The sequence below is a fragment of the Phyllostomus discolor genome, chromosome 1 (assembly GCF_004126475.2).
Source record: "Phyllostomus discolor isolate MPI-MPIP mPhyDis1 chromosome 1, mPhyDis1.pri.v3, whole genome shotgun sequence".
Taxonomy (NCBI): domain Eukaryota; kingdom Metazoa; phylum Chordata; class Mammalia; order Chiroptera; family Phyllostomidae; genus Phyllostomus; species Phyllostomus discolor.
In genome coordinates, this window is record NC_040903.2 from 6187198 (window position 1) to 6209863 (window position 22666).

Genomic DNA, 22666 nt, shown 5'->3' on the forward strand with positions numbered 1-22666 from the left:
TCCCTCCATTCAGGGAGGCAGGGACTCCAGAAGTCAATGGGAGTTCAGGGCCCGTGAGCATGTGTATAGCAAGCCCATACAGCCCAACCAGGCCCATAAAAGCCAGGAAATGAACAAGTTCAAGTTCTCATAGTGTGTTAATGTGCCCACAAATGTACCTACTTTATACATTTAACAGCGCATGTAGTAATGAAAAATGCCATGTACAACATAGAGCTGCGTGTGCAAGGTGGGGTAATTAATATGCCTATACGCGCTGCTTAATTGTTTCATTCCCCGTATTTTTGGTTAATGTAACACTCTGCAAATTTTTATATAAATAGCTTGTATTTTATATGGAATTCCACATAAAAAAAAACAAGGGGGAATGACGAATAAGGGAAAATTCTAATGGTATTCTTGTTCCATTTCTTGAGCTCGATATTCTACCCCCTTTTTTCCCCTATCAGCTGCCAATATATTGACACAAAACCTTCAATCCTAGCGTGATTACTCAGCTGGCTTAGCAAAAGAAAAAGGATAGTTCCAAATCGGTCGGCATTAACATTTTACATTTTCACTCATTTCTCAGCCAAGCCATCTTTGCAAAACAGCCAGATACCAAGCTTGACATTTCGAAGTCCAAACATGTTTGAATTGTCAGTTTGAAAACTGGGGGAGCCTGGGATAAAAAAAAAAGCTGAATTTTAAAAGTTTTCGCTACTACTAGTGAGGTCTGGAGTTTTGTTGTTTTTCTAGGAGAACCCAAAGGCCGTTGAAGATGTTTTTTCCATCAATTTTTCATAAGCATTTAAGCTAAAGGGAGGGGGGTAGGTGGAAAGATGGGAGGACATGGTTTTCTTTGGGGGGAAGGAAATTACCAGTCACCGCAAATAATTCACCTGGACAGGTAAAGACGAGCAACACTGTTTGTGGGCCCCTGACCACCTCATTGCCTCCTGCCCCAGGGAGGGGCCCCGCCGCTCGCTCCATTTCAGAAGCGCCGGGAAAGGGCTTTGAGAAGGAGCTGTGGAGGGGCAAGTTCCAGGTGTGGGTTCAGCTCGGCCTCCGCCGGCGGCCTCCGCAGGTGGCTCTCCTTGGCAGCGGGACGCGGCGCAAACCGCCTGCTTGGGAAGCCTGACGTGACCCTCTCCGCGGCTGGCAGGAAGCGACGAGACTGCGGCCTCCGCGGGTCGGCTGCTGCTGGGTCCGGCTGGATCCTATGCTGCGAGATCCCAGTTAGGGAAAACTCGAGCCCCCACACTGTCGAGATGCGAGACCGCGTTGCACCCACCCAACCGCCCCGGAGCTGGCAAAGGCCGCGCCTCGGGATTGCGCGTCGGCAGAGACGCTGGTCAAAGAGCCCAGAGCCCCAGCACAGGCGCGGCGCGCGCGGGCGCTCTCGCCCCTGCGGGGAGCTGGGGCTCCAGTGCTGCCCGGGGCCCCCGCGCGGTGGGCACCGCGTGACTCGACCGGGGGAAAGCTGCTCGGAGGCCAAAGGGATCAGGGGAACTGGCGCGTGAGGCGGTGCACCGACCCTGCAGACTTCATCGCCGGGCCGCCTCGCTGGGGGAAGTGGCTTAAATGAGGGCCTGGCTCTCCACTGCTAAACTGTCAGCTCCCCGAGGGCAGGTCTCAGGCCCTGCCAGTGTCCCCAGTGCCCACAGCAGCGTGGCTCCCGGCAAAGGCTGATCCAGCCAAGGCCTGACTCCACTCCCCCTGCCTCTGCGCTCCGCAGCTCTGGGCGTCTCCCTGTGAGGTCTCTGGACCAAGTGCACCAGGACCACCCGAGGGGTAAAAATGCGGATCCTGGGCCCCACCCTCAGCCACCGAAACCGAGCACACTCCCCATTGAATGTTTACGCGCGCTGAGTGGGGGGTTTGCCCAGTCCTGACACCGACCGGAGCTTTCTCCTTAGGGAAGCGCCTTGGCCCCTCTCCTGCTTACCAACGAGGGAGGCATCACCAGCTTGTCTTACAGGAGAAAGGCCTGCGGCACAAAGAGATGTGGGGGTGCCCAAAGCCGGTGCTGGAAGCCGCCCTGCGCGGCGTCGGGCAGGGCGCAGCGCGGCTAGGATTTGGGAGCCTCGCTGCTCTCGCTCCCGCGTATCTGAATCGATTCCCATCCACCTGCTCCCCGCACTTTGATTGCTGGGGTTCCCGGACCGGGAGGACGTGCCCATCGCAGAGGGCAGAGGCAGGTTACAGCCAGTTTCACCTTCTGCTCCTGGGAAGTAGGAAGGGAAGAGGGGGTGGGGGGGCACTGCCTGGCTGGTACCCGCGTGTCGGGCCAGGTGACCTCCACGAGGGCCTGGTACGCGCCCCAGTGACCCCGTCCCACCCCGAACACTTCTGCCTGCGGCCCCTACCCCATTCCACCCCACCGGCGCCGGGCCTTCACCACCAGGGGATTCCTCTCTACTCACTGCCGGCCTGCCTCCCCTCTTCCACCCACCCCGCCCGCACCGGGTACTCCAGCCACTACCCGGACCCGATTCCCGGCCTAATCTTCTCCGCTCGCGGTGCCGGGGGTTGGGAGTGGGGGTCAGGGATGAGACCCGCGCGGCTACCCGGCACCGTCCGGGACCCGCCTTTACAGCCGTACCCCTAGCTCGCGTGCCTCGGCCTCCAGCACCCTGGACGGGCTTGGTGTTTGGGTGGGACGGTGAGTCCGTGGCAGTGGGGTGACCTTCCGACGGGAGCACTCGGGAAATAGAACTGTCAGTGTCCTCTGCCCGCCAGGCCAAGAGCCTTAATTCACAGACCCTCGTGCTCTGCTTGGGACCAAAAAATAAAATAAAATAAAGCCCAGATATTATAGGTGAAGTGTGTATCCAGCTAGTGGCTTTCTGCCACAGCGATTACCAACACGGAGGCCATTCGGGTCACAGGTGAGAAGACGCGCCAACTCGGCCCCGTTTCCCTTCCCTGTGGGGTTGTCGCAGCAATTCTGCCCGCTCACCTCCGACAACACGGGGATAACAGCGCCTTCCTCTTTGCACAAATGTTGAGGGAAGCCTGGCGGATGCCGGGCACCATCGTGGGCCCCAGGGAAGCAGCCAAGGCTGCGCAGAGGCGTGGTTGGAGACAAGAACTATCAGGTTCAAATCCAGGTCCCACTGTTTAGTGAACCGTAGGACCACAGAGAAATTCAGTGTTTGTGCCTCAGTCCTCTTCTCTGTAAAATGGGGGTAGTGTGTCTTTCATAGAACAGATGTGACAAATTGATGCGCATGGAGAGCGTGTCCTGGCGGCGGGTCCCCATGGAAAGCTCATCAAATCTCGAGCTGTCTCTCTCATTAGCCTGCCTCCGAGCGCAGCGCGACATCCACCTGGTCCTGGTCCTGCCAACAACCTTTCCATACGGGCCAGAAGGAAGGGAAACGCACGTGGAGAATGGAGGGAGGAGCCCGCACGCTGGGCGCTCACCCGACGGCCACCCTTGGGTCCCCCCCCCCCAACAGGACTGTAAAGCAGAAAGCACAGAGATCCCTCTCGCTATCCCAGACCCCGGGTCCTGGCTGCGCGCGGAGGTGATCGGGAAGTACCAGGGCCTCGGGGCGCGGAGCAGGTGCCGCAGAACCAACCGCAGGCGCTGACGGAGAGCAGCCGAGAGAAGCTTCGCGAGCCGCCCCAGGCCAGGACTCCGCGGCCTCCCTGCGCACAGGCGCTGGGCACTGCGCAGCCGGGCAGCAAGCGCCGAGAGACCCCAGCCGCACCCTTTCCCAAGTGCTCTCCTAAGATAGCCTCAGATCGGAGGGAAATTCCAATCCAAAGGTCTCTCGGCTGCAAATGTGCTTCAGTGCAATGGACAAAAGTTGCACCACGGGCCTCTCAAAGGCCCTTCTGGGAAAGCTTCAAAATAAACCTCGAGCCTTCTTGTCAGCACGCCCCAGAAGGCCCTGCGGAGGCCCTCTCGTTCCGGGCCTTTATGATCTGACTTGACAACAGGGACCGCCATTTCTCCGGCGCTGTGTGCTGGGCACCCTGCAGGGCATTTGACACGCTCTAATTCTTAATCTGCAGAATAGGTACTGAAGTCTGTGGGCCTTTCCGTGCCTTGGGAGCACACCGTGTGGCACCTAAGGGGTAAGGGGTGCGGATTTCTGATCTGCGTGGTCTGAGCCCCAGATGAATTCTGCCCTCATGCTGGCATTCTGTGAAGGACTAAGTAGCAAGCGCCTGGTTCAGCCAGACCAGAATGCAGCCTGCCTGTCCCAGCCACACAGACCTGAGGAATGACAGTGGGAGGCTGGCCCAGCAGGTTGCCTTTTATGAGTGGGCAGAGCAGCACAGGGCAGCCAGAGTAGCAGGGTCTGCAGCCTGCCTTCCGGTGGATCTCAAGAGCACCCCCCGGGGTCACGAGTGTGCTTGTTCTGCCACCATAGCTTTCAGACAAACTTCCAGCTACCCCCAGGCCCCAGAGCTCTTCCTATGAGGAAACTCTGGAGTCTCTGCTAAGTGGAGATTGTTATCCTCCGTGGAGAGGTGGCAGCTGGCTCAAACAGGCGGTGCCTGTGCCAGGCCACCCAACTGCCAGTGACTGTGTCAGTCTTGAACTCAGACCGTGGCTCAAGCCCTTGTCCCTGAGCAATCAGACAGAGGCACGGAGCATCCACCCATCATGTCATCTCCCTCTGCACTGGGCAGCGCCTCTAAGGGCAGTTTAGATCTGACGAAGGAACAAAAGCAAATGATATAGAACTCTTGCCGCATGCCAGACACCGAAATAAATGCTTTACATTTGTCTTTGTGTTTTTTTAAAATCATATACACAAGGAGACACTGAGGCACAAACAGATTAACTACCAGTTCAAGGTCTCCTGGCTAGTAAGTGGCAGACATACAGGCCTCTGACTGGAGAGGCCAGGCTCCACACTGCCATTCTAGGCAACACTTAGAACCTCGCTTTGCAGGGCTCCATGAATGTATGGTCACTTATGTCTGTAGTTGTTTTTAAAACCCAGGCGAAGACTGAGTTTCCTTCCTTGGGAGCCACAGGGCATGTCTGAAGATAGCTACCAAGCATTAATTGCTTATATGCCAGGCACCAGTAATGAACCATGTATTATGTGCCAGGCACATTTCTAAACCATGTACAAGTTTTAAATCATTTAATGCTCAGCAACACCCTGGGAGGTAGGTTGTATGGCTGATCCCGATGTACAGATGAGCACACTCACGAGGCCTGAGTCATTCAAGCTGCGAAAGCAGACTGAAGCGTCACTCCCAGGCAGTCGGGCTGGAAATGGTTCTCTGCTGGAAGTGAAATCGAAGATTCCCTTGTGCAGAGGCCTCAGTGCCAATGTCGACCGCATCTTTCCCTCCAGTGTATTTACAGGGAAGGGTGTCACACCGGATGGAGTTTCTGCACTGATGCAAAACTCAAAGCAACCGCATGCCAGACACTGAAATAAATGCTTTACGTTTGTCTTTGTTTTTTTTTAAATCACCTACACAAGAAGAAACTGAGGCACAAACAGATTAACTACTAGTTCAAGGTCTCCTGCCTAGTAAGTGGCAGACATACAGGGGGAAAGACACACGGGAAAAGAAGAGAGCCAGTACCCCCATGCTTGGCCTCAGTCTCCAAATCGGTAAACATGAACAGTCAACGCAACTGTTGTCAGTTTGAGACTCGTGGATCGTGCCCAGATCCTGAATGAGGAAGGCCAGAAGGGCTCTCTCCACCTGGGCATGCCCCTATTACAGGGAAAGGGAGGGCCAACTACCTCCAACACTCTCTGCTTACTCTGGTGACTACCAAGCCTTTTCACAAACATCCTTCCACCAAGGAAGGTGGTGGAAGGAATCCGTTATTCTTTGATTTGATAAGTAACCAAAACTCAGAATCACAGTAGACATGAACTACTTTGACTTCAAGGTGGCTAAGAGATTGTGCCAAATAGGCTCCTAGTTTATCCCGGTGGTTCACTGTCTTCAGTCGCCCTCTGTGGAAGCCTCCAACTCATTGGTGTCTGGAAAATGTATTCCCACGACATTTCTTTTTAGCCAACCAGGGCTGACTCTGGGGATGGGATGGGGTGGGTGCTCCAGAGAAGCCAGCTGCTTCAGCACTCACACTAGTTGGTGCACCTCAGCCTCATCCTCCGCCCACCCCTCCCTGGGTGAGCTGGAAACAGCAATGGAGGCTGAGGCAGTGACCGAGTGGGTCCTCAGCAGACCCTGGGTGCAGGGAAAGGCAAAAGCCACGCGGGAGGGAGGCAGAATGTAGGGCCCATTGCGCCAGGGCCTGAGGACACACGACTCAGCTGGTGGGGATGGCACCAGTCACACAGAGGCAGGGCATGGCTTTCAGACCTTGGCGTGTGACTTCTCTGCTCCAGATGTCAGTTTTCCGGGTGGGTGCCAGGTCTCCTGGACCCTTCTGAGTCAAAGCTGGTGTGAAAGAGGAGAGTGCTCAGAGCAGAGCTCATCTGCAGACTCAGGGGCCCCTAGCAGAACAGACCTCGCAGCAAGGGCCCAGCGCTCTTCCACAACCTATTCTGAACGCCTGTGTCGCCCTGGGCTCAGGGCGACAGATAACTTCCAGTGACTCATCAGAACGATCCAGGGAAGGCTGTGGCTTCCTTGCCCCATTGGGGCGCGTTCCTTAGCACCTGCACCCAATGCAAGGGAGTCCCAGTGCCTGGAGGAGAGGACTCCACCAATTCCTCAACCATTTCCGGAGATGGACCTTTCACCCCTTGTCTTACAGAAGATGAATCTGAGGTTCTGTGACAGATTCCTCTGGCAGGGTTAGTAAGTTCTGAGCAGACACTCGCCAGGTGTACCTTTCTGCTCCCCAGAACAAGGGCAACATTGGGACCCTCACACGCAGGAGATGTGAGTGTCACCGTGAACCCTCTTGGAGGGATTGTATCTCTTCACTCCTCTCTGCTCAGGGCCTTGCCCAGACTCACACCTGAAGGGAGGGTGCTGGGAGATGCACAGAGGCAGGGACTCCTGAGGCAAACTAGGGAATGTTAGCTAACAATGGGGTTCTCTGGGGCACCCCTAAGGCGGACAACAACTAAGACAAGGACATGAGAGTCTCGTGTTTGGCTCTCACCTACTCACCTCAATTTCTTCACACCTAAAGTGGGGATAATAATCCACTCCACCCCCCTTTCGGGTTAGAGCAGAACGTGAGAGGTCAAGGTGAATTGCGTGCCCTGAGAAAGCTGTTAAATTCACAGGTTCTGGGCTGGATTCCCATCTCTGCCAGCTCTGTGATCTTGGGCAAATGACTTACACACTCCGTGCCTCAACTTCTTCCTGTGCTCTTAGCCCACACACACTGTCCGCGTCCTAACACACCTTCTCCCTACAACCTTAATGGAGTCAAGTTTAGGCTGGCAAATAAATACAGGAACGAGTGAGGTCTCCCTTTCCAGGGCAGAAGGACACAATGGTCTCACTGCTGGGGACTCCCCAATGGATCTGAGGAAAACATACCCTCCGTTACCACCAGGGAGATCTCAGACCAGCCACACTCCCCTCTCTGCTCCTCTCTGGTCCCACCTGTGACATAGGTCCCTGAAAACACATCAGTCTCAGGTCCACTCCAAGCTTTGGTTCTTGTCACTGGTGGTGGGGTGCCCCAAGTTGGAGGAAGGAGAGGCCAGAAGGCTGAGGATCCAGCAAAGTCTATTCCTAGGGCCCCTTGAGGTGGGAGCACCACCGGGCAGGATCGCTTTGTCACTGCCTTTGGGAGGGAGGACCATGGGGCCCAGAGCTCCCCCTGCCACATATGGTCTGTGGATTTAGGTGTCAAAAACCGGAGAATTAGAAATGGTAATTTTCCGTCATTATGGCTGAAACGCGATCTGTCACAACAACTGGAACATGTCTCCGTGCTAGCGAAAATAATGTTCGTGATTAGGAATCATTACGCACGTCAAGCCGAGTCCATTAAGTTGTAGGGAGAAATTAGCCTTGACGGGCGGAATCAAACTACAAATATACAGGCCTCGCCTTCAGGAGGCCGAGCCTCGGCCCCAGGGAGGAGGCGAGCCAGGGCCCAGTGTTTTCTTAATGCGGGACTGCCCAGAGAATTAATGCCCCCTTCCTCTCCCCTCTCCCGGAGTTCCTCCACCTTTCTGCACCCCCAAGCCCCCACCCTGGGAGTGGGAGGGGGACACAGAGGTGTCCCAGGCAGTAGCTGGAAGCTTTGAAGTCCTGCAGGCCCCGGGGCGATTTCCTTGCTCACCACTTGCAAGCTGTGTGACCCTGCCCTAGTCACTTGACCCTGCTGAACTTTGCTCCCTCATCTGTAAAGGAGAGATAATCCCATCCACTTCGTGGGGTTCCCCTGGGGATTCAAGGAGATCAAATGTGGTCAGCGCAGATCACTCGAGGCTCCTGGAACCTGTGAGACCCTTCTGGTTCCCGGAGCCCCTGTCTCTCTCTGCCGCGCTGGGGACTCACTCCCTGACGGGTCTGCAGGGCGTGGCAGGGGGGCAGGGAGAGGTGGACCGTGGTTTTAGGAAGCCAGAATCTCTGAAAATCAGGGAAGGGTGACCTCAGAGCCCTGTGCCTTGGCTACACATTGTACCACCCACCCCCTTCCCTATCAGAAGGTATGACAGGGGGAACTGAGTTCTCCACCCCACCATCTCCCCTCCAGGGCCTACCCCAGCCACCCGCATGCACACGAGACCCGTGATGCCACTGGGAATCACACCCGTAATGGGGTCCGGATTAAAAAGCCTTCCTTTCCAGGCTGCTGCCCCAGTCTCCGCTGAAGATGAAAAGGCAATTCACTGTTCCCCGATGTCTCCCCAGGGGGGCATTTGGGGGAAATTCTCCCTCTTCCACAGAGGGGGAGAAGCACAGGGAGAGAGTCTGGAAAAGCTGGCCCTGGTCAACCTTGCAGCCTTATCATCTCCTCCGAGACTGGTAGGTGCTAGGCACCGACTCCTAAGGGCTCTGCCTACATCATCTCCGTGCGTCTCCCCGCCAACCCGTGACTCCATTCTTCCAGGGGGGAAACCGAGGGCTAGAGGTTAGGAAACTTACCCCAGAACCACGAAGCTGGAAAGAAGCAGGAGGAGGACCCCAGCCGGGCCCTGCCTCCAGGGCCTCAACATCCCGCTGCCATGTCGACCTGCACAGCCACAGCCGACAAACCCGGGGGCACCCGGTTCCCGTTCCTCCTTCGCCGCTGGCGCGCGCATTCCGCCTCTCCGAGAGGCTGTGGAAATGACGTGAGCTAAGGAACCTAAAACATTTCGCTTGGTGCCTGACAGAGCTCACTGTCTCCCCGGGCCTCATTTCCGTCCCCTGTAAACGGGAGCTCATCGCGGCGGCCCTGCGGTGGGGAGCCCCGCGGAGAGGCGGCCAGCGCTGTGCAGTTTGGAGCCAGGGAGTCTGGTTGGAACCCCAGCTCCGCCAGCAGCAGCCGAAGCCTGGGGTGGATCCCTGCAGTGGGGCAGGCGTACCAGTAATTGCTTCGGGGAGGAATGAATGAAATAATTTACGTAAAGCACTTAGGGAAACAGATTAAACGCTAAATGAGGCGCGGGTTACCCGGGTGGTGATTGGCCCGCGCAGGCTTGGAGGGCTGCTTGGAGGGAGAACCAGAAGAAGCCGCCCCCCGGGGCCCTCCGGAAACTTGGTGTTTCCAGCAGCTCCCAGCGCTAGTGACAGGGGACGAGGTCGCCTGGGTCCCGCTGCAGGGCCTCCTAGACGCTCCCGCAGGCCTTTCGGAGACGGAGGAGTCGTGTAAACGGGCAGAGCGACCGCACTCAGGGCCCTGGGCCGGGTCTCCGCCCTCCGCGCACACTCGGAGTTGGGAAGGCTGGGGAAAGGCCCGAAAAGAAGGGACACGGAGACGTAAAGGCAGCCCGGAACAGACACGTGGGATCAGGAGGTAGCGCACCAAACGCTCTCCTGCAAACATTCGCATTCCACTGACCTTCCTTGGCTGTCGCCACGAGTAAGCACCCCTCCGCGCCCCTGCCCGCTCCCCCACGGCCCGCGTCACTTTCCTCCGGGCACTGACATTCGCGTCTCCATCAGACGGCAGCCTCCAGCCGGGCGGCCCTTCTTCCGAGGGTCCCTGGCGCGCAGAGTAGGCGCCTAGCAATTCCTGCTGAACATCTGGACAAATCCGTGGATGCATCAGGAAAGGAGGCAGAAACCGGTCAGAGCGGTTCTACAACAGCAACAACAACAACAACAACAAAATCATTCTCTTTAAAAAAACACTGCTAGGTTTGTAGTTGCTCTCCAGCTCTCTTGAGGACATCCCCCCCCGGTGAGCACCTGTGAGGAGCAGGTCCCCGTTCCCAGCGCACACGGCGGCTGTCTTCCCGAGTGTGTTTCCGAGGCGCGTTGGCCTCCAGGTGGAACTGGATTTGAGGGCAGGACCTCAGCCCCCCACAAACAGGAGGGCCAGTGTGTTGGGGAGTATCTCACCTCCTGCGTGACAGTGTGAACAATTGCAAACGTACTGAGTGGTAGACACCTTAGGTAAGAATTGTTCAAAATAAGTTTCTTTGCAGGTTCTTGTGCACTGAAGACATCCACTGGAAAACAAGGCTTCTGCTTGTGTATTCCTTCCCTAAACCTTGAAAGCCTGTAGGCTGACTTAAAAACCCCAACTGCAGTTGCAAAGGACCCGCAGAACCTGCTGCCTCCAAGCTTTCCAGTGGGGGCGGGGGGACTATTTTCACTGCTTGGGTTGTTTTTACAACCGCTCAACACTCCCTGTCCTTATCTCCACAGATAATGTTTTTAAATGGCAAGTACTGCTGTTTAACCTTGCAAAACTTATTGCCGGTTGTGCTGTGAGCACCATTGCTGAGGAAGCACGAGGTTCTTAGACTATCCCATCGTTGTTGGGGGATTTGTATCTACACTTTCAGCACAGCAGCCCCAGCGAGGTCCTCATGAACCGCCTAGTTTCAAACCCACACTCTGGTCCTGTAGGGGTTTCCAGGAGGAAGCTCTCACTGCCTTCCCTCCTGGAGAATCAGAAAGATCTCGCCCGGGTTCGGCTTTCCCAGCTGAGCATTCCTAGAGGAAACCACCAGCTTCTCCAGCTCCTGTGGCCTGAACCACCTGCCGTGAGATTCCATGGACGTGGCCTGAAGAATCCGTTCTTGAAACATAAAACGTGGCAGAGTAGGGATCTTTCCTCCAAAAGCATTTGAGTGCGTACTATGTGCCAGTCCCTGCGCTGAGCATCCGGACAGCTAGGGCAGTGGGAAGCAGCCAGGTCAACCGGCAACAGTGCCTTTAGCCTGCAATCAGAACCCCACACTGGGGCGTGAGATGGGGCTCACCTCCAGGCTTGGGGGGAGCCGAGGCACAGGTGTCCAAAGTGCAGTCCCTCTGCAGGACCACCTGCTGATACCTCTCCAAGGGGGTCCCCACCCATCCTGCCCGGGTTTCTGCATTCTACGGGACGGCTGGCCCTCTGCAGTCTGTCCAGTTTCCAGACTGGATCACTCACCGCCCCCCCCCCACAAACCCCGAAAGAAAACGCTTGTTCAGAGCCATGTTTTGTACAGCCTTTAGCTGGTCAGGTATTCTGTGCATTTGAGTGTGATCAAGCATGAGATGTTTGTGTGGAGTTCGCTAGCAGCTAGACCGGTTGCCCGAGTGCCAAAAAGAATCCGAAACCCGGAGGCCAAAGAACTTGACCCCAGACACGCCTGGCTCTCACGCTCAGGTTTTTCCCCCCCAGACCTGCACGGCTGGGAGAAGGGGAACTGGGTGAGGTTCTGGGGAGCTCCACTGGTGCCCCCGCCTGCCGCTAGCTTCACACCCTCCTGTGGCCATGAACTCAGAGCCAGGGGAGCAAGTAGGAAGGAGAGAGGACAGACGAGGACAAAGCGGAAGTATCCTGGTCCTTATTCGTGAGTCCTCCCAATAGCACTGGATGTCAAAGAAGGCCAGATTGTGCACCGCACAGGGCGCGCCAGGGCACAAGCGCTCCTGGTCCTGCCTTCCCAGAGGGCCCACGACCAGACAGCGCAGGCGGAGCCCTGTGTCACTTACCAATGGGTCAAGTGATAAGGCTCAGGGTGGCGGAACGGACTCTGGAGGGTGGATTCTGAGAAAGCCTGAGAACCTGTAAGGGGAGGCCTTTAAAGCACGGAGGGACTTGAGCCAGGCGAGGTCTTCCCGTCAGCCCCCAGTTTCTCTCACCTGCGCCGGGTCCTCGCGCGCCTCTTCCCTAGTCTCCCTCTAGACTGTGCATCTCTAGCTCACTCCCCCACAGTCCGCAGGGACCAAGGACACAGCGCGACTTCCCCGGTAAAGAGAAGGAGGGCCAGTGTCCTGGGCCTCCCCGGGAAGCAGGAATCCCTCCCCGGAGGTCAGGGATTTCCGGAGGTCACCCGGGGCCAGGGCCCGGGCAGCCCCAGCCAGGATGCCTGCCAGGGCCAGAGGAGTCCGTGCTGCACCTGTGCAAGGAGGAATGCCAGTTCCACGGACTCCCTTTGCAAAAACACAAGCAAACGCGCGGAAAGGCAGGACAAGCCCTCAGAACTGTGAATCCTTGGACGCTGCGGGGACACTTATGGGCCATTTGCAAGGTTATTTGAGCTCCTCAGGGACCTCTGGCCCGGAGCAGCCCTGTATCCTGCGAAGGCTGCAGTCTGGCTGGACCGCACCTCGAGGCCTGGACCGGAGGACACCCGGTGGTCCTGATTTGGCACCCTGGGCGCTCCCTGGCCAACCCCGCCCTGCCAGGCCCCCCGGTGCGGAGGGTGGCAGCACCGGCGCCCGCGTGTGTGCTTGTAGGTGCGTAAAAATCCCCGCCGCACAGCTCGGCGGTGCACAGAGGGAGGCCTTGGCGCGCACAAGGGGAGCCATTCAAAAATGTTAATAAGCTTATTAAAATAAGCGGCTTTACTAGCTCTTGTTTTACAGCGTGCTGCCCACCCTCGCTTTCTGGTGGACCAGGGGAGAGAAAGCACTTGTGGCATTTGGGGGTTCCCCCCCGTCTTCTTCTTCTTAACACGTTTTTCATCCGAGGACAAGGGACTCTCCCGAAGCTCAGTGAGGCTGCAGAAGTGAGAGGTGGGTTGGTTTCACATCTCCTCCCTCCCAAGCACAGTTGGGGGGGGCGGGGGGAAGAAGTCCTCTTGGAGAAAAAAAAAAAAGCCGGACTTTCCAATACATCTGACCACCCAGAAGAGACAGAGGAGAGCCCGAAGATAACCTTGCGGAGGCCTGGGCTGGGGCAGCCCAAATCCTGTTTAAAAAAAAAAATAAAACATTCCTCCCCCCCCCAAAAAAAATCCTGCTCAGGAAGGGTATGGTGAGCCCGCATTATTTATGCGGGCTCTGCGCGTCCACTCCAAACCAGAGGTGGTGTGGACTCCAAACACTGTCCAGCAGCCTTAAAAGCTGCCTCACAACTTTTTAAAAAATAGACAAAGGAGGGAAGTTCATTGCCTAAGATTCATCAAGTCAGTGGCAGAGCCGCCTTCCGTCTGAAAACTCCAGGCCTAAGGCAGAATCACTCCGCGGATGTGTGAGGCCCTTGGACCCGATCTGATGGTCCCCACCCTGCAGTGTGCAGGCTGCAGAGAGACACTTCCCACCTCGGGGTGTGCGGGGTTTCCAGGGCCGCACTCCCCTAAGCGCCGGGGCACAGGCCCCAGGGGTAGAGAGGGAGTGCTGCTCCCCGCCAGGCCTGGCAGGAGGGGGCAGGTCCCGTACCGAAAGGTCTCTCTGAGGAGCTCCCAGGGCGTGCACAGTCCCTGCCCTGGATCCTCACGCGAGAAATCCAAGTTGCAATTGCAGAAACAGTGAGTGGAGGGAGGCAGGCGCTCCCTGGAGACCGTCGGGCCTGTGTCGGGACCACGCGCTCTTGACTCCACAAGGCTCCAGCGCCCCAACAGGGGCTGTGGGTGGGGCGCTGAGTGAGGAAACTTGGGGGTACCCAAACAGGGTACTTGGAGGAACAGTGGGTAAGAGCTCGAGCCTTAGGCTGGGAGAGCTTATCCCCCCCCCCCCCCCACACACACACTCACTCACGAAAGCCTGGAGGAAACTGCCCCGAAGGAGCTTACCTCGAAGGAGGCTTCCAGGGAAGGTCATGCCCCAGCTCCCGCAGCTATCCAGTATTCCCTTTGAACTTGACCTCCCAGCAGGGTCCCAACAGGAGCAGAGAGGTGCTATTCGCCGGCTGGACGGATTCGGGTTCAGCTCCGTGTCTGCCAGAAGCCACGCTGCTGGCTCTCCCTGCCTGTCTTAGAGCCAAGAGCTGGGACAGTAACAGCTCCCCAGGCGGGGTGCGAGCGTCTGCCCAGCTCTCGCGTTAGAGAATTGCCCCCCCAAAACGGACTTTTGTCCTTTCCTTCACAGGAGGCACAGCCGCATTCACACCCAACAGATTTGAAAGGAGTTCACCATTCGGCATAACCCGGGCCGCCCCCCCCCCCACCGGACCACCCCTGCTCACAGGGCCCTGGGAATCAATCTTTTTTAAAACAAATGTTTTAATGATTTGAACCACCCAATTTCTGTTGAATAACTTCTATGTGTAACTACAGAAAAAAAAACAACTTGATTTATTACATGATGTAACCATTTACAGTGTAACACACTTTTTTTTTTAATTTTTGCAACCCTGCTTGGGCGTTTCCTCAATTTTTTTTAAACATATTGATCAGGAGAATCGAAAACTGGTGGAGGCCCCGTGTCTGCACACCGGAGGACCCTTCACTGAGCACGCCACGGGGCTCTTGGAAACCTCTGCCCGAGGCAGGCGTTCAAGGAAGGCTGGAAGGCTGTCTCCTGTCAGCCGACTCAGCACTGAGCGGAAGTTGTTAATAATAGTAATAATCGTAATAATAGAAAGCCCATACCTGTTGTGTAGTGCTTATTGGTTTTCAAAGCACACCCACACTTCGTGATCCAGCCGCCCCAGAGCCAAACCGGGGGGAGGTCAGCCCTGGACGGTAGGCAATCCACCCTACTGTCTCCAAACCTGCGTTTCCAGTCCCTGACTCCGCCCCTTTTAAGGGCATTTGACTTTCAGGCAAATCTCGTGGCCGTGTCCTCTTTGAGCTGCAGTTCCCGGTCTTCGAACTGGGCTATAAGGTGGCCGCAGGGAGCTGGGGTGGGGCAGACGCAGGCGGCACTCAGCCGTGGCTGTTGCTGTTTCCCTCGGGTATCCCGTGGGTGCTCCTCAGGGCCTGCCTCGGATTAGGGGCCTCTGCTCCTGCTTCCTTCCAGGCTCAGGGGGCGGCCTTCACGGGCGACCTTGGCCTCTGCAGTAGCCGGGCACTGCCAGCCGGTGCCACGACCCGCCTCCACCTACCTGCAGAGCGCTTGCAAGCACTTGCTGTGTCCTGCAGTGCCCACGAGCTCCACGTGGTTCGCAGGGAACACTTAGCAGGCGGAGGCTGGTGACCTGCAAGACTGAAGCCGGCGGTGCCTCGGCCGGGCTGTGGCCTGGGCCCCAGCACCTGTAGGTGCTTCTTGGCCTTGCTCCTCTCCTCGTGCCTTTGGCCCAGTGGCTCCTCTGCCAGTTTGTGGGGGGGGGGGGCGGGGGGCGAGAGGGAGTTTGGGGAATGTCTAATTCTCCCGGGGCTCAGAGTCCGTTGGTGACGGCTTCTCTGAAAGCAGGAGTCGTTCTGTAAAGCCAGGGCAACTCCGTGGACTCGAGGGAGCGGGGGTTCTACCTTTTCCTGACGAACCCCGAGGAACGTGGGTGGAGTGTCAGCCTGGCTGCCCCCGACTGTAGCGGCCAGTGTGGGAGTGTGCGTCCCAGGACCCTGCCCCGCAGGATGCCTGCAGGGCTTGGGTGGGGTCCTGCCGGGGTGGGGCGCTAGCTGTGGCCCTGCAGTGCCCTCCGGCTCCCGCTCCACCCCACGCCACTTCTCCTCCGCAGTCGCTCAGGGCTGGGGACCCAGCGACCACCACACCACCTGTCGGAGGCCTGGGACGTAGTGTCCGGGTCCTCCGCAGACCTTCTCCAACGGAGTCAGATTCACTCTCCCCCTCTCCCCCTTTGGTAGAGCTGCCCTGAAGCCATTTATGTTCAGAATGGAACCCATCCCCACCCTCCCCCAGCTTGGCCGAGCTTTCCTGAGCTACTCTTGGGGGTCCACGAGCCCCTCAAAACCCCTCACTGGCTGGGAGTGAGACTCAGCTTGGGGTCGCCGAGGTCAAGCCCCGCAGGCTGGTGGGTAGGAAGGGAAGTTTGAGTTACACACATACACACACACACACACACACACACACACACCAGAGACGCGTGGGAACCCATATATCCCAAATCTGCAGCTCGGAATGAGATTCATAGGCTGAACCTTCTTGGTCCTTGGGACGGATTTCAGTAGGGGCCACAGCGTATTCCACCCCCTTTCCCAGTCATTCCTCCGGCCTTAGTTGACCCCTCTCTGGGTGGGGGCCCCCAGTGGTCCTCGAAGCCAGCTCTGAGATTCACTAAGGGCCGAGAGGGCCGCAGAAAGCGGGTGCGAGAAGTCGTCCACTGGGCTCAGGTGGCAGAGGCTCCCTGCGACCGGACCCGACGGGACCCGAGGAGGCCCAGCGCTCAGCGCAGGGATCCCCTGGGGCAGGGAACCCGACCAAACTGCTTCTCATCTTTAAAAAAAACAACGGGCTGGGCTGGGGGTGCAGAAGGCAAAGGAAATGAAAACAGTGGTACCGCCCATTTCCAACGGGAGCCGTGCCTGCGGCGGGGGGGCCAGCAAAGACGCCGGTCTCGGGCCGCGAAATGCGGTGGGAGACCCACGGAGGCCGGGCTGCACCGGGGCGGCCTCCGCCTCCTGACTCAGACCTCGCGGCCACCGGGCCACCGGGCGGTTCACAGCGAAACTGCAACAGCCCGGGTCGGGCTGAATTCGTTCGAGTCGTTTCCCCCGGCCCTCTCTCGAGCCAGCCCAGCGGAACTGGCCTAGGCGGGGAGCCGGAGAGGGTGCGAAAGGGGTAGGGACGCCGCCCGCCTGCTCGGTAGACACTTCCCAGTTCTGCCAACGCCACACCCGCAAGGGTGGAGCACGAACTACCCTCTTAGGAAGCAGCCACAACCAACTGCCATTACCAGAAGCTGAAAAAATCGATCCCCCACCCCCCACAAAAAAGTAGTGGCGACCTCCGGAGAGAAGGGAGGAGATTCTAGCTTTATCCGAAATGTTCTTTCTACAAAAAAGTGCACTCATGAGTAGATAATTAAAACAGGAGCCTTAAACGTGCCGCAGAGAAACAATGATTGATTGCAGGGGCCGTTTGGAAGGCCGCTGGACTTGGGCGCCAGGATGCGCACTTCCCGAGGGCCTGGGCCTTCACCTTCGCGTTTCTCTGTTCCCAGAAGCGGGAATCGCTTCTCAAAGGCTGGTGGGGACGCTGCCCTCCGCCGGGCCCGAGGTGCTGCAGAGGCCCGGCCAAGGCCTTCGGGGCACCACGGCCGGGGGCGGGGGGTGGGAGGGTGAGGAGTTGGGGTCCCGAGACTGGGAGAGGTCACAGGCCGAGGAGGTGGGCGGGTCGGCCCTTCCGCTCCGGGTGAAACTGAAAGTAGCCCCGGCCGGGTGTCAGCGCTTCCCGGCCCAGGCTGCGCACCGGGGGCCTCAGCGCGGACACTGCGGCTTTAACCCCTCCTCGCTCGCCGGGGGCCGGGGCGAGCGAAGGGCAGCGGTGGGCATTTCGCTCTGGCGGATCCGTGGCGTTCTGGGGACGCCAGCGGGGCTGGTGCATCTGTAGAATGGGGTAACAACGAAGCCTCGCCCTGCCCAGTCTGTGCTCCGACTTTGGGCTTCCGGGCGGATCACAGGGCGCTGGCTCTTGGGGAGTGGAAGTGCCACTTGTACCTGGTAAAGGTCAAAGCGCAGGTGACCCTCCCTGGGGGACACTCTGTAGTCGCCTCCTTCACCCTAATCGTCTCAGAATCTTAGCGAACGTTTTTGCCGGCCTATTCTAGAGACAAAACCAAACCAGAATCACCCCAGAGCGACGTTGGGAAGAGGGAAAGCACAGAGGACGTGGCGGGTGGCAGGGACAGCGGGTTAAGGCGAGAGATGGCAGTTGGCTGCGGGTTTGGCTATGGGCTCTTCCTGGACTCTGAAACCAATGCCCACGAGGAAAAGGAAACCGGCGGGATCCACTCCTGAGCTCGTGGGGTTGATCTTCGGCTCTCGCAAAGTCTGGGAAACCGCCATCCCCTAGGCTGCGCAGGCCTACACCCTTCCAGCCGGGCCGGCAGCAGAGCCGCGCCCCCACCCCCACCCCCGCCGGCGGCAGGCATCCTGGGTCCCGGACTGAAAAGAAGTTGGGACATTGGACCCCAGATATTTCCATGTTAGCAGGTTTCCCCAAAGTCCGGCGGAGAGAGAGGCTCAGAGAAAACAAAGCGTCCAGGAAGGCATGTTAAACTAAAAGTTTATAAATTAAAGGAGGGAAAAAAAATACAGCGATAGCGTTTCCAAACTTCACAAATCTTTTTTAAAAAGTTAAGAGTCTAGTTGAGTGCACAGTGCCCTGAAGGAGGCGAAAAGCGGCGAGGTTGACAGGAGGTTGGCAGGATCGCCAGTCTTAAGGGGAAGGGACAGGGATGGGACAGTCCAAGGTCAGGGAGCAGGAGTGGCAGAGAGTGGACGGGAGAGACAAAGGGTCCCCCTATCCCCAGCTGAACTGAGGAGGACGCCGCGGAAAGGCCGGTCAGGGATATTCACATTGAATACAAAAATAACCGTCATTTGCATACAAACAACTTAAAAGTGCTACAAGTTTTAACCTCCTTTTTAAAAAAATAGAAAGAAACAATTTCTGCGAAGGGCTGCCGAGGGGGTGGGGTCTGCTCTCCCCTTGCTTGGGGGTTTCGGGAGCTTCCCAGTTTCTTGCAGCCCCGGACCTCCGAGAGGAAACCTGGGGCGTGCCCTGCGCTCAGAGGTTCCCTTCCTTACATTCAGGATCCAACGGGGGCGCCCTCCCCCGAGCTCTGACCCCGGCGAGGGGTGAGACAGAGGACCAGGAAACCAAACCCTCCGTGGTTCACACCGACCCCTGGCCTGGGGTTCCTAGAGGCTGCCAGGGTTCCGCACCCCTTTGTTACAAATGCGATTCCCCAAAACAATAGATATGTAGATACACATAGATGGGTAGCATGGATACCATGAACTAGTGTGGCCTAGCGCACGAAGCTCCCGGCAGGCCTGAGAGTCAGGGCCTTCAGGCTAGGTGGTCTCCAGGAGTTCTCTCCGCTCCGGGGAAGCGCCATCCCCCAGCAGATACAATCCAAATCCAACAATGTCATGACAATAAATAATGTTGAAGGGCTTCCAGGCAGGCGGGAGGTGGGGCGCGAGGGAGCAGGGCCCCTAGGCCACAGGGTGCCGCTGTTCCAATTGGGAAGAGGCGCCCCCCTCCGGGCAGACTCAGTCTTGTCGCCAGGGCGCTGGTCCCGGATGCAAGGGCCAGGGCTGGATTTCATCCTCCACTTGACCCCTCGGCTGGGCGCCCCCAGACAAAGCACCGCCTGCACGGCCGTCGGCGGCCCTCTGGAGCTGGGGAGCCGGGATCCTTCCCTGCCTCGCCCCAGGCGGGCTCACTGCGTGCCCGCGGCGGCCGCGCACGTAGAGAGTGCCCAGCCGGGGAGGCAGTAGTAAGGGTAATAGTAGGAGGGCTGCAGCGGCAGCAGCGAGGGTGGCCGCAGCACCTCCCCGGGCAGGTACTGTCTTTGGTCGTCACGCACCAGCACCTTCACCGCCACCTTCTTGGCGGCGGGCGCGGAGGCCAGCAGGTCGGCGGCCATCTGCCGGCGCTTGGTCTTGTAGCGGCGGTTCTGGAACCAGATCTTCACCTGCGTCTCGGTGAGCTTCAGCGACGCGGCCAGGTCCGCGCGCTCGGGCCCCGACAGGTAGCGCTGGTGGTTGAAGCGGCGCTCCAGCTCGAAGACCTGCGCGTGGGAGAAGGCGGCCCGCGAGCGCTTCTTACGTGGCTTGGGAGCCACGGGCTCCTCCTCCTCCTCCGCGCCGCCCGCCGGGCCAGCGCCCCCGCCGCCGCTGCCGCCGCCGCCGCCGCCGCCTCCCGCACCGCCACACAGCGCCGGCACGCGAGCGCCTTCGGGACCCACGCCATCGTCCTCCGCCCTCGGGCTGCGGTCGCCTGCGGACCCCAGAAGAAACAGAAACGAGAGACCCTCAGCACCGCCGAGGAGTGAGGTCAGGCCTCAACTTCGGGGGTGGGGGTGGAGAGTGGAAATGTCTCGACCCCCCCACCGGAGTGGCGGGGAGGGCCTAGGCGCCGGAGGTTCCTGGGAACACCTCTCGGAACCCGGTCCCGCTCACTTCCCGCATGTAGGCCTGTCGGGCGCAGCCCACGGCCTCGGCCGCGCTGTGGACGCTGGGCGGTCCAGATTCCCCTGTCGCCCCTATCTGGGCTGCAGGGCCCCCTAGTAATGTGGCGGGACACTGAGCCCGGTTGTCCTCAGTTATCCACTGGGATGTGTCCCTAGGTTCCTTCTCGGCCGGGGGCTCTAGACTGTGTTTCTGTCTCTTTTGAGTCCCCCCGCCCCCCGTCTCTCCACACTCACGCGCAGGCATAAGCGCCCTCGCGGCGGCACACAGGCCTCGGCTGCAGGGACAGGGAAGGTGAGGGCACGGATCCCGGGGACAGAGAGATTCAGAGTCTCCTGCCTCCGCGCGCCCAGAATTGCTGCGAGGAACGCGGCAATGCGCGGCCCCCAGGCCCGGGTGGACTTCTCCCTGTCCCTTCGCAAGGATATTATTAGACAAAGGGTGGGGGGTTGGGGGTGACAAGAGCAGGGTGCCTCTGTCTAGTGTCCTTGGATCCAAATCTGACGCCGGCTCCTAGGCCATTTCCGCACTCTCCCCATAGCACCCTAGCAGAGAGGTCCGGCGCTCCGGCCTCGGGCAGACACCATTGGCATGGGGCCGGAGTGAGGCCTACGACAGCCGCGTCCACCCGACCCGGGCAGGCACTGGGGTCTTTCCGACCGCATGAGTTGCCAACCCGTGGCTGAGGAGGTCCCTCTTTCTGCTGTAACTGAGATGACTTAAATCAGTCCCTCTGCCTTCAGCTGGCTGCTGGCTGCTGGCTTTGCCTCCAGCTCCGGTGTCCTCAGCCCGGAACAGCTTTCCAGGCCCGGGCGTCTGCGAAAGCTAAGCAAACCCTCCTGCCAAAGCCTGGACTCAGCAGATCCTCCGGCTGCGGCCCATTGAAAGGTGTCCCTAGCTACCTGTCACTGAGCCGCGGAGCTCTGCTCTGGGACCTCCAGTTCGGAGCGTCTCTGCTCTTCGGGCGAGGGCCAGGGTGCTAGGTCTCTGGACCCCTCGCCCTCCTCTCTTAACTGATTTGGGGGCGAGGGGTGGAGACTGACCCGGCCGGCCGAAGGCACTGATGGTGGACTCAAATCCAGGGTGCAATGTTTCCTCCCAGCCCCGCCTGGAGGACGCCTCAGGCCTCGTCCCAGGACGCAGGACTCTGAGGACTCTGTGTCCTTCCCTGGGCTCCGTTACCGGAGGGTTAGAGCAGCCCGCGCCAGAGCGCAGAGCTTTGGATCTGGGTCAGCCCCTGGGTCCCAGGGTGCAGGGTGCTCACGGCGGGCCCACCTCATGCGACGAGGTTGGCCTTGCGCAGTCCCTCAGCCCGGCCCCCTTCCCCGGGAACTCGCAGCGAACCTGAGATGCTGGCGGACATCTCGCTGTCGCTCCGGCCCGCGGCTTCCTCCTCCAGGTCCTTGGCGGCCGGTCGCACGAGGCCCAGGGTCCCTCCGGCACGGCCAGACCGACTGGACCTCGGCTCCTCCGCGCAGCGCCGCGTGCCGTCGTTCTCCTCGCTCAGCGCCGAGTCCGAGTCCCAGCCGCCCGGGCTCTCGGAGGTTCTCCCCGCAGCCGTTCTGGTCCCGGCAGGCGACGCCAGCAAAGAGTCCTCGGCGCCCCCCAGCGCGCCCGCGTCTGTCTCCCCGAAGAGCCGCCAGCAGCAGACAGCGGGCGCCCCAGCCACTGCTACCGGTGTGCCCCCGGATACCGGGCGCCCCTCTGGCACGGGCAGCCCCCCGCGCTCCTCTTTCTTGTTGAGGATCGCCTGGATGGAGAAGGGCGTCAAGGTGTTGGCACCGCGCACAGCCATCTGCGCCGCGGGCCGGAGCGGCCGGCCGGCCGGGCGGCTGGGGCCAGGGGCAGCTCTGAGCTGGACGGAGCGCGCGGGCCGCCGCAGCTCCAGTAAGCCCCGCGCGCGGGAGGCCCCTGCAGCCCACTCCTGCGCAATCCGGTAGCCCCCGCCCCGCTCTGGCTGGGATCAGCGCCGACCCTCACCCCTACTTCCGAGGCTCGCCCGGCCCGGAGACCCCCTCCCTCCCAGTCCAGCGCCAGACGCGCTCCTTTCGCAGCTCAGCTGAGTTATCTCATCGCCTGGCGCCCCTGAGGGGCGTCCCGGGGCTGGCCCCTCGGAGGATGTAGGGGGAGGACCCGCGGGGGCCCCTGCGCGGCTGCAGTCCCCTCCGAAGCGCCTCCGGAGCGCACGACCAGAATCACTTTTTCTCTGCGCCTCTGGCTGTTCCCTGCCTGCAGGCTTTCGCTCCGGGCTCGTCCTCTCCCTTCCCTGCTCGGCCCGCTCTTCCGGAGCCCACCCCCGGCGGCGGCGGCGGCGGCGGCCGCTGGATTCCGACTGGCGCGGGGCACCTTTTCCCCCCTGCCTCGGTTTTATCTGTTTCTTCTCTCTTTCCTTCCCCGGCGTTCCA

At 59.3% G+C, this 22666-nt stretch overlaps 1 protein-coding gene across 1 annotated transcript; it reads right to left on the reverse strand.

The window, feature by feature from the left end:
* Positions 1-18328: 18328 nt before the first annotated feature.
* Positions 18329-22666, reverse strand: NKX3-2 (NK3 homeobox 2). The gene is made up of 2 exons (XM_028507572.2): positions 21606-22666; positions 18329-20070 (listed from the first exon to the last, which is right to left on the reverse strand). Exons 1-2 carry the CDS (start codon positions 22054-22056, stop codon positions 19511-19513), a joined length of 1011 nt encoding a protein of 336 aa, XP_028363373.1. The 5' UTR covers positions 22057-22666; the 3' UTR covers positions 18329-19510.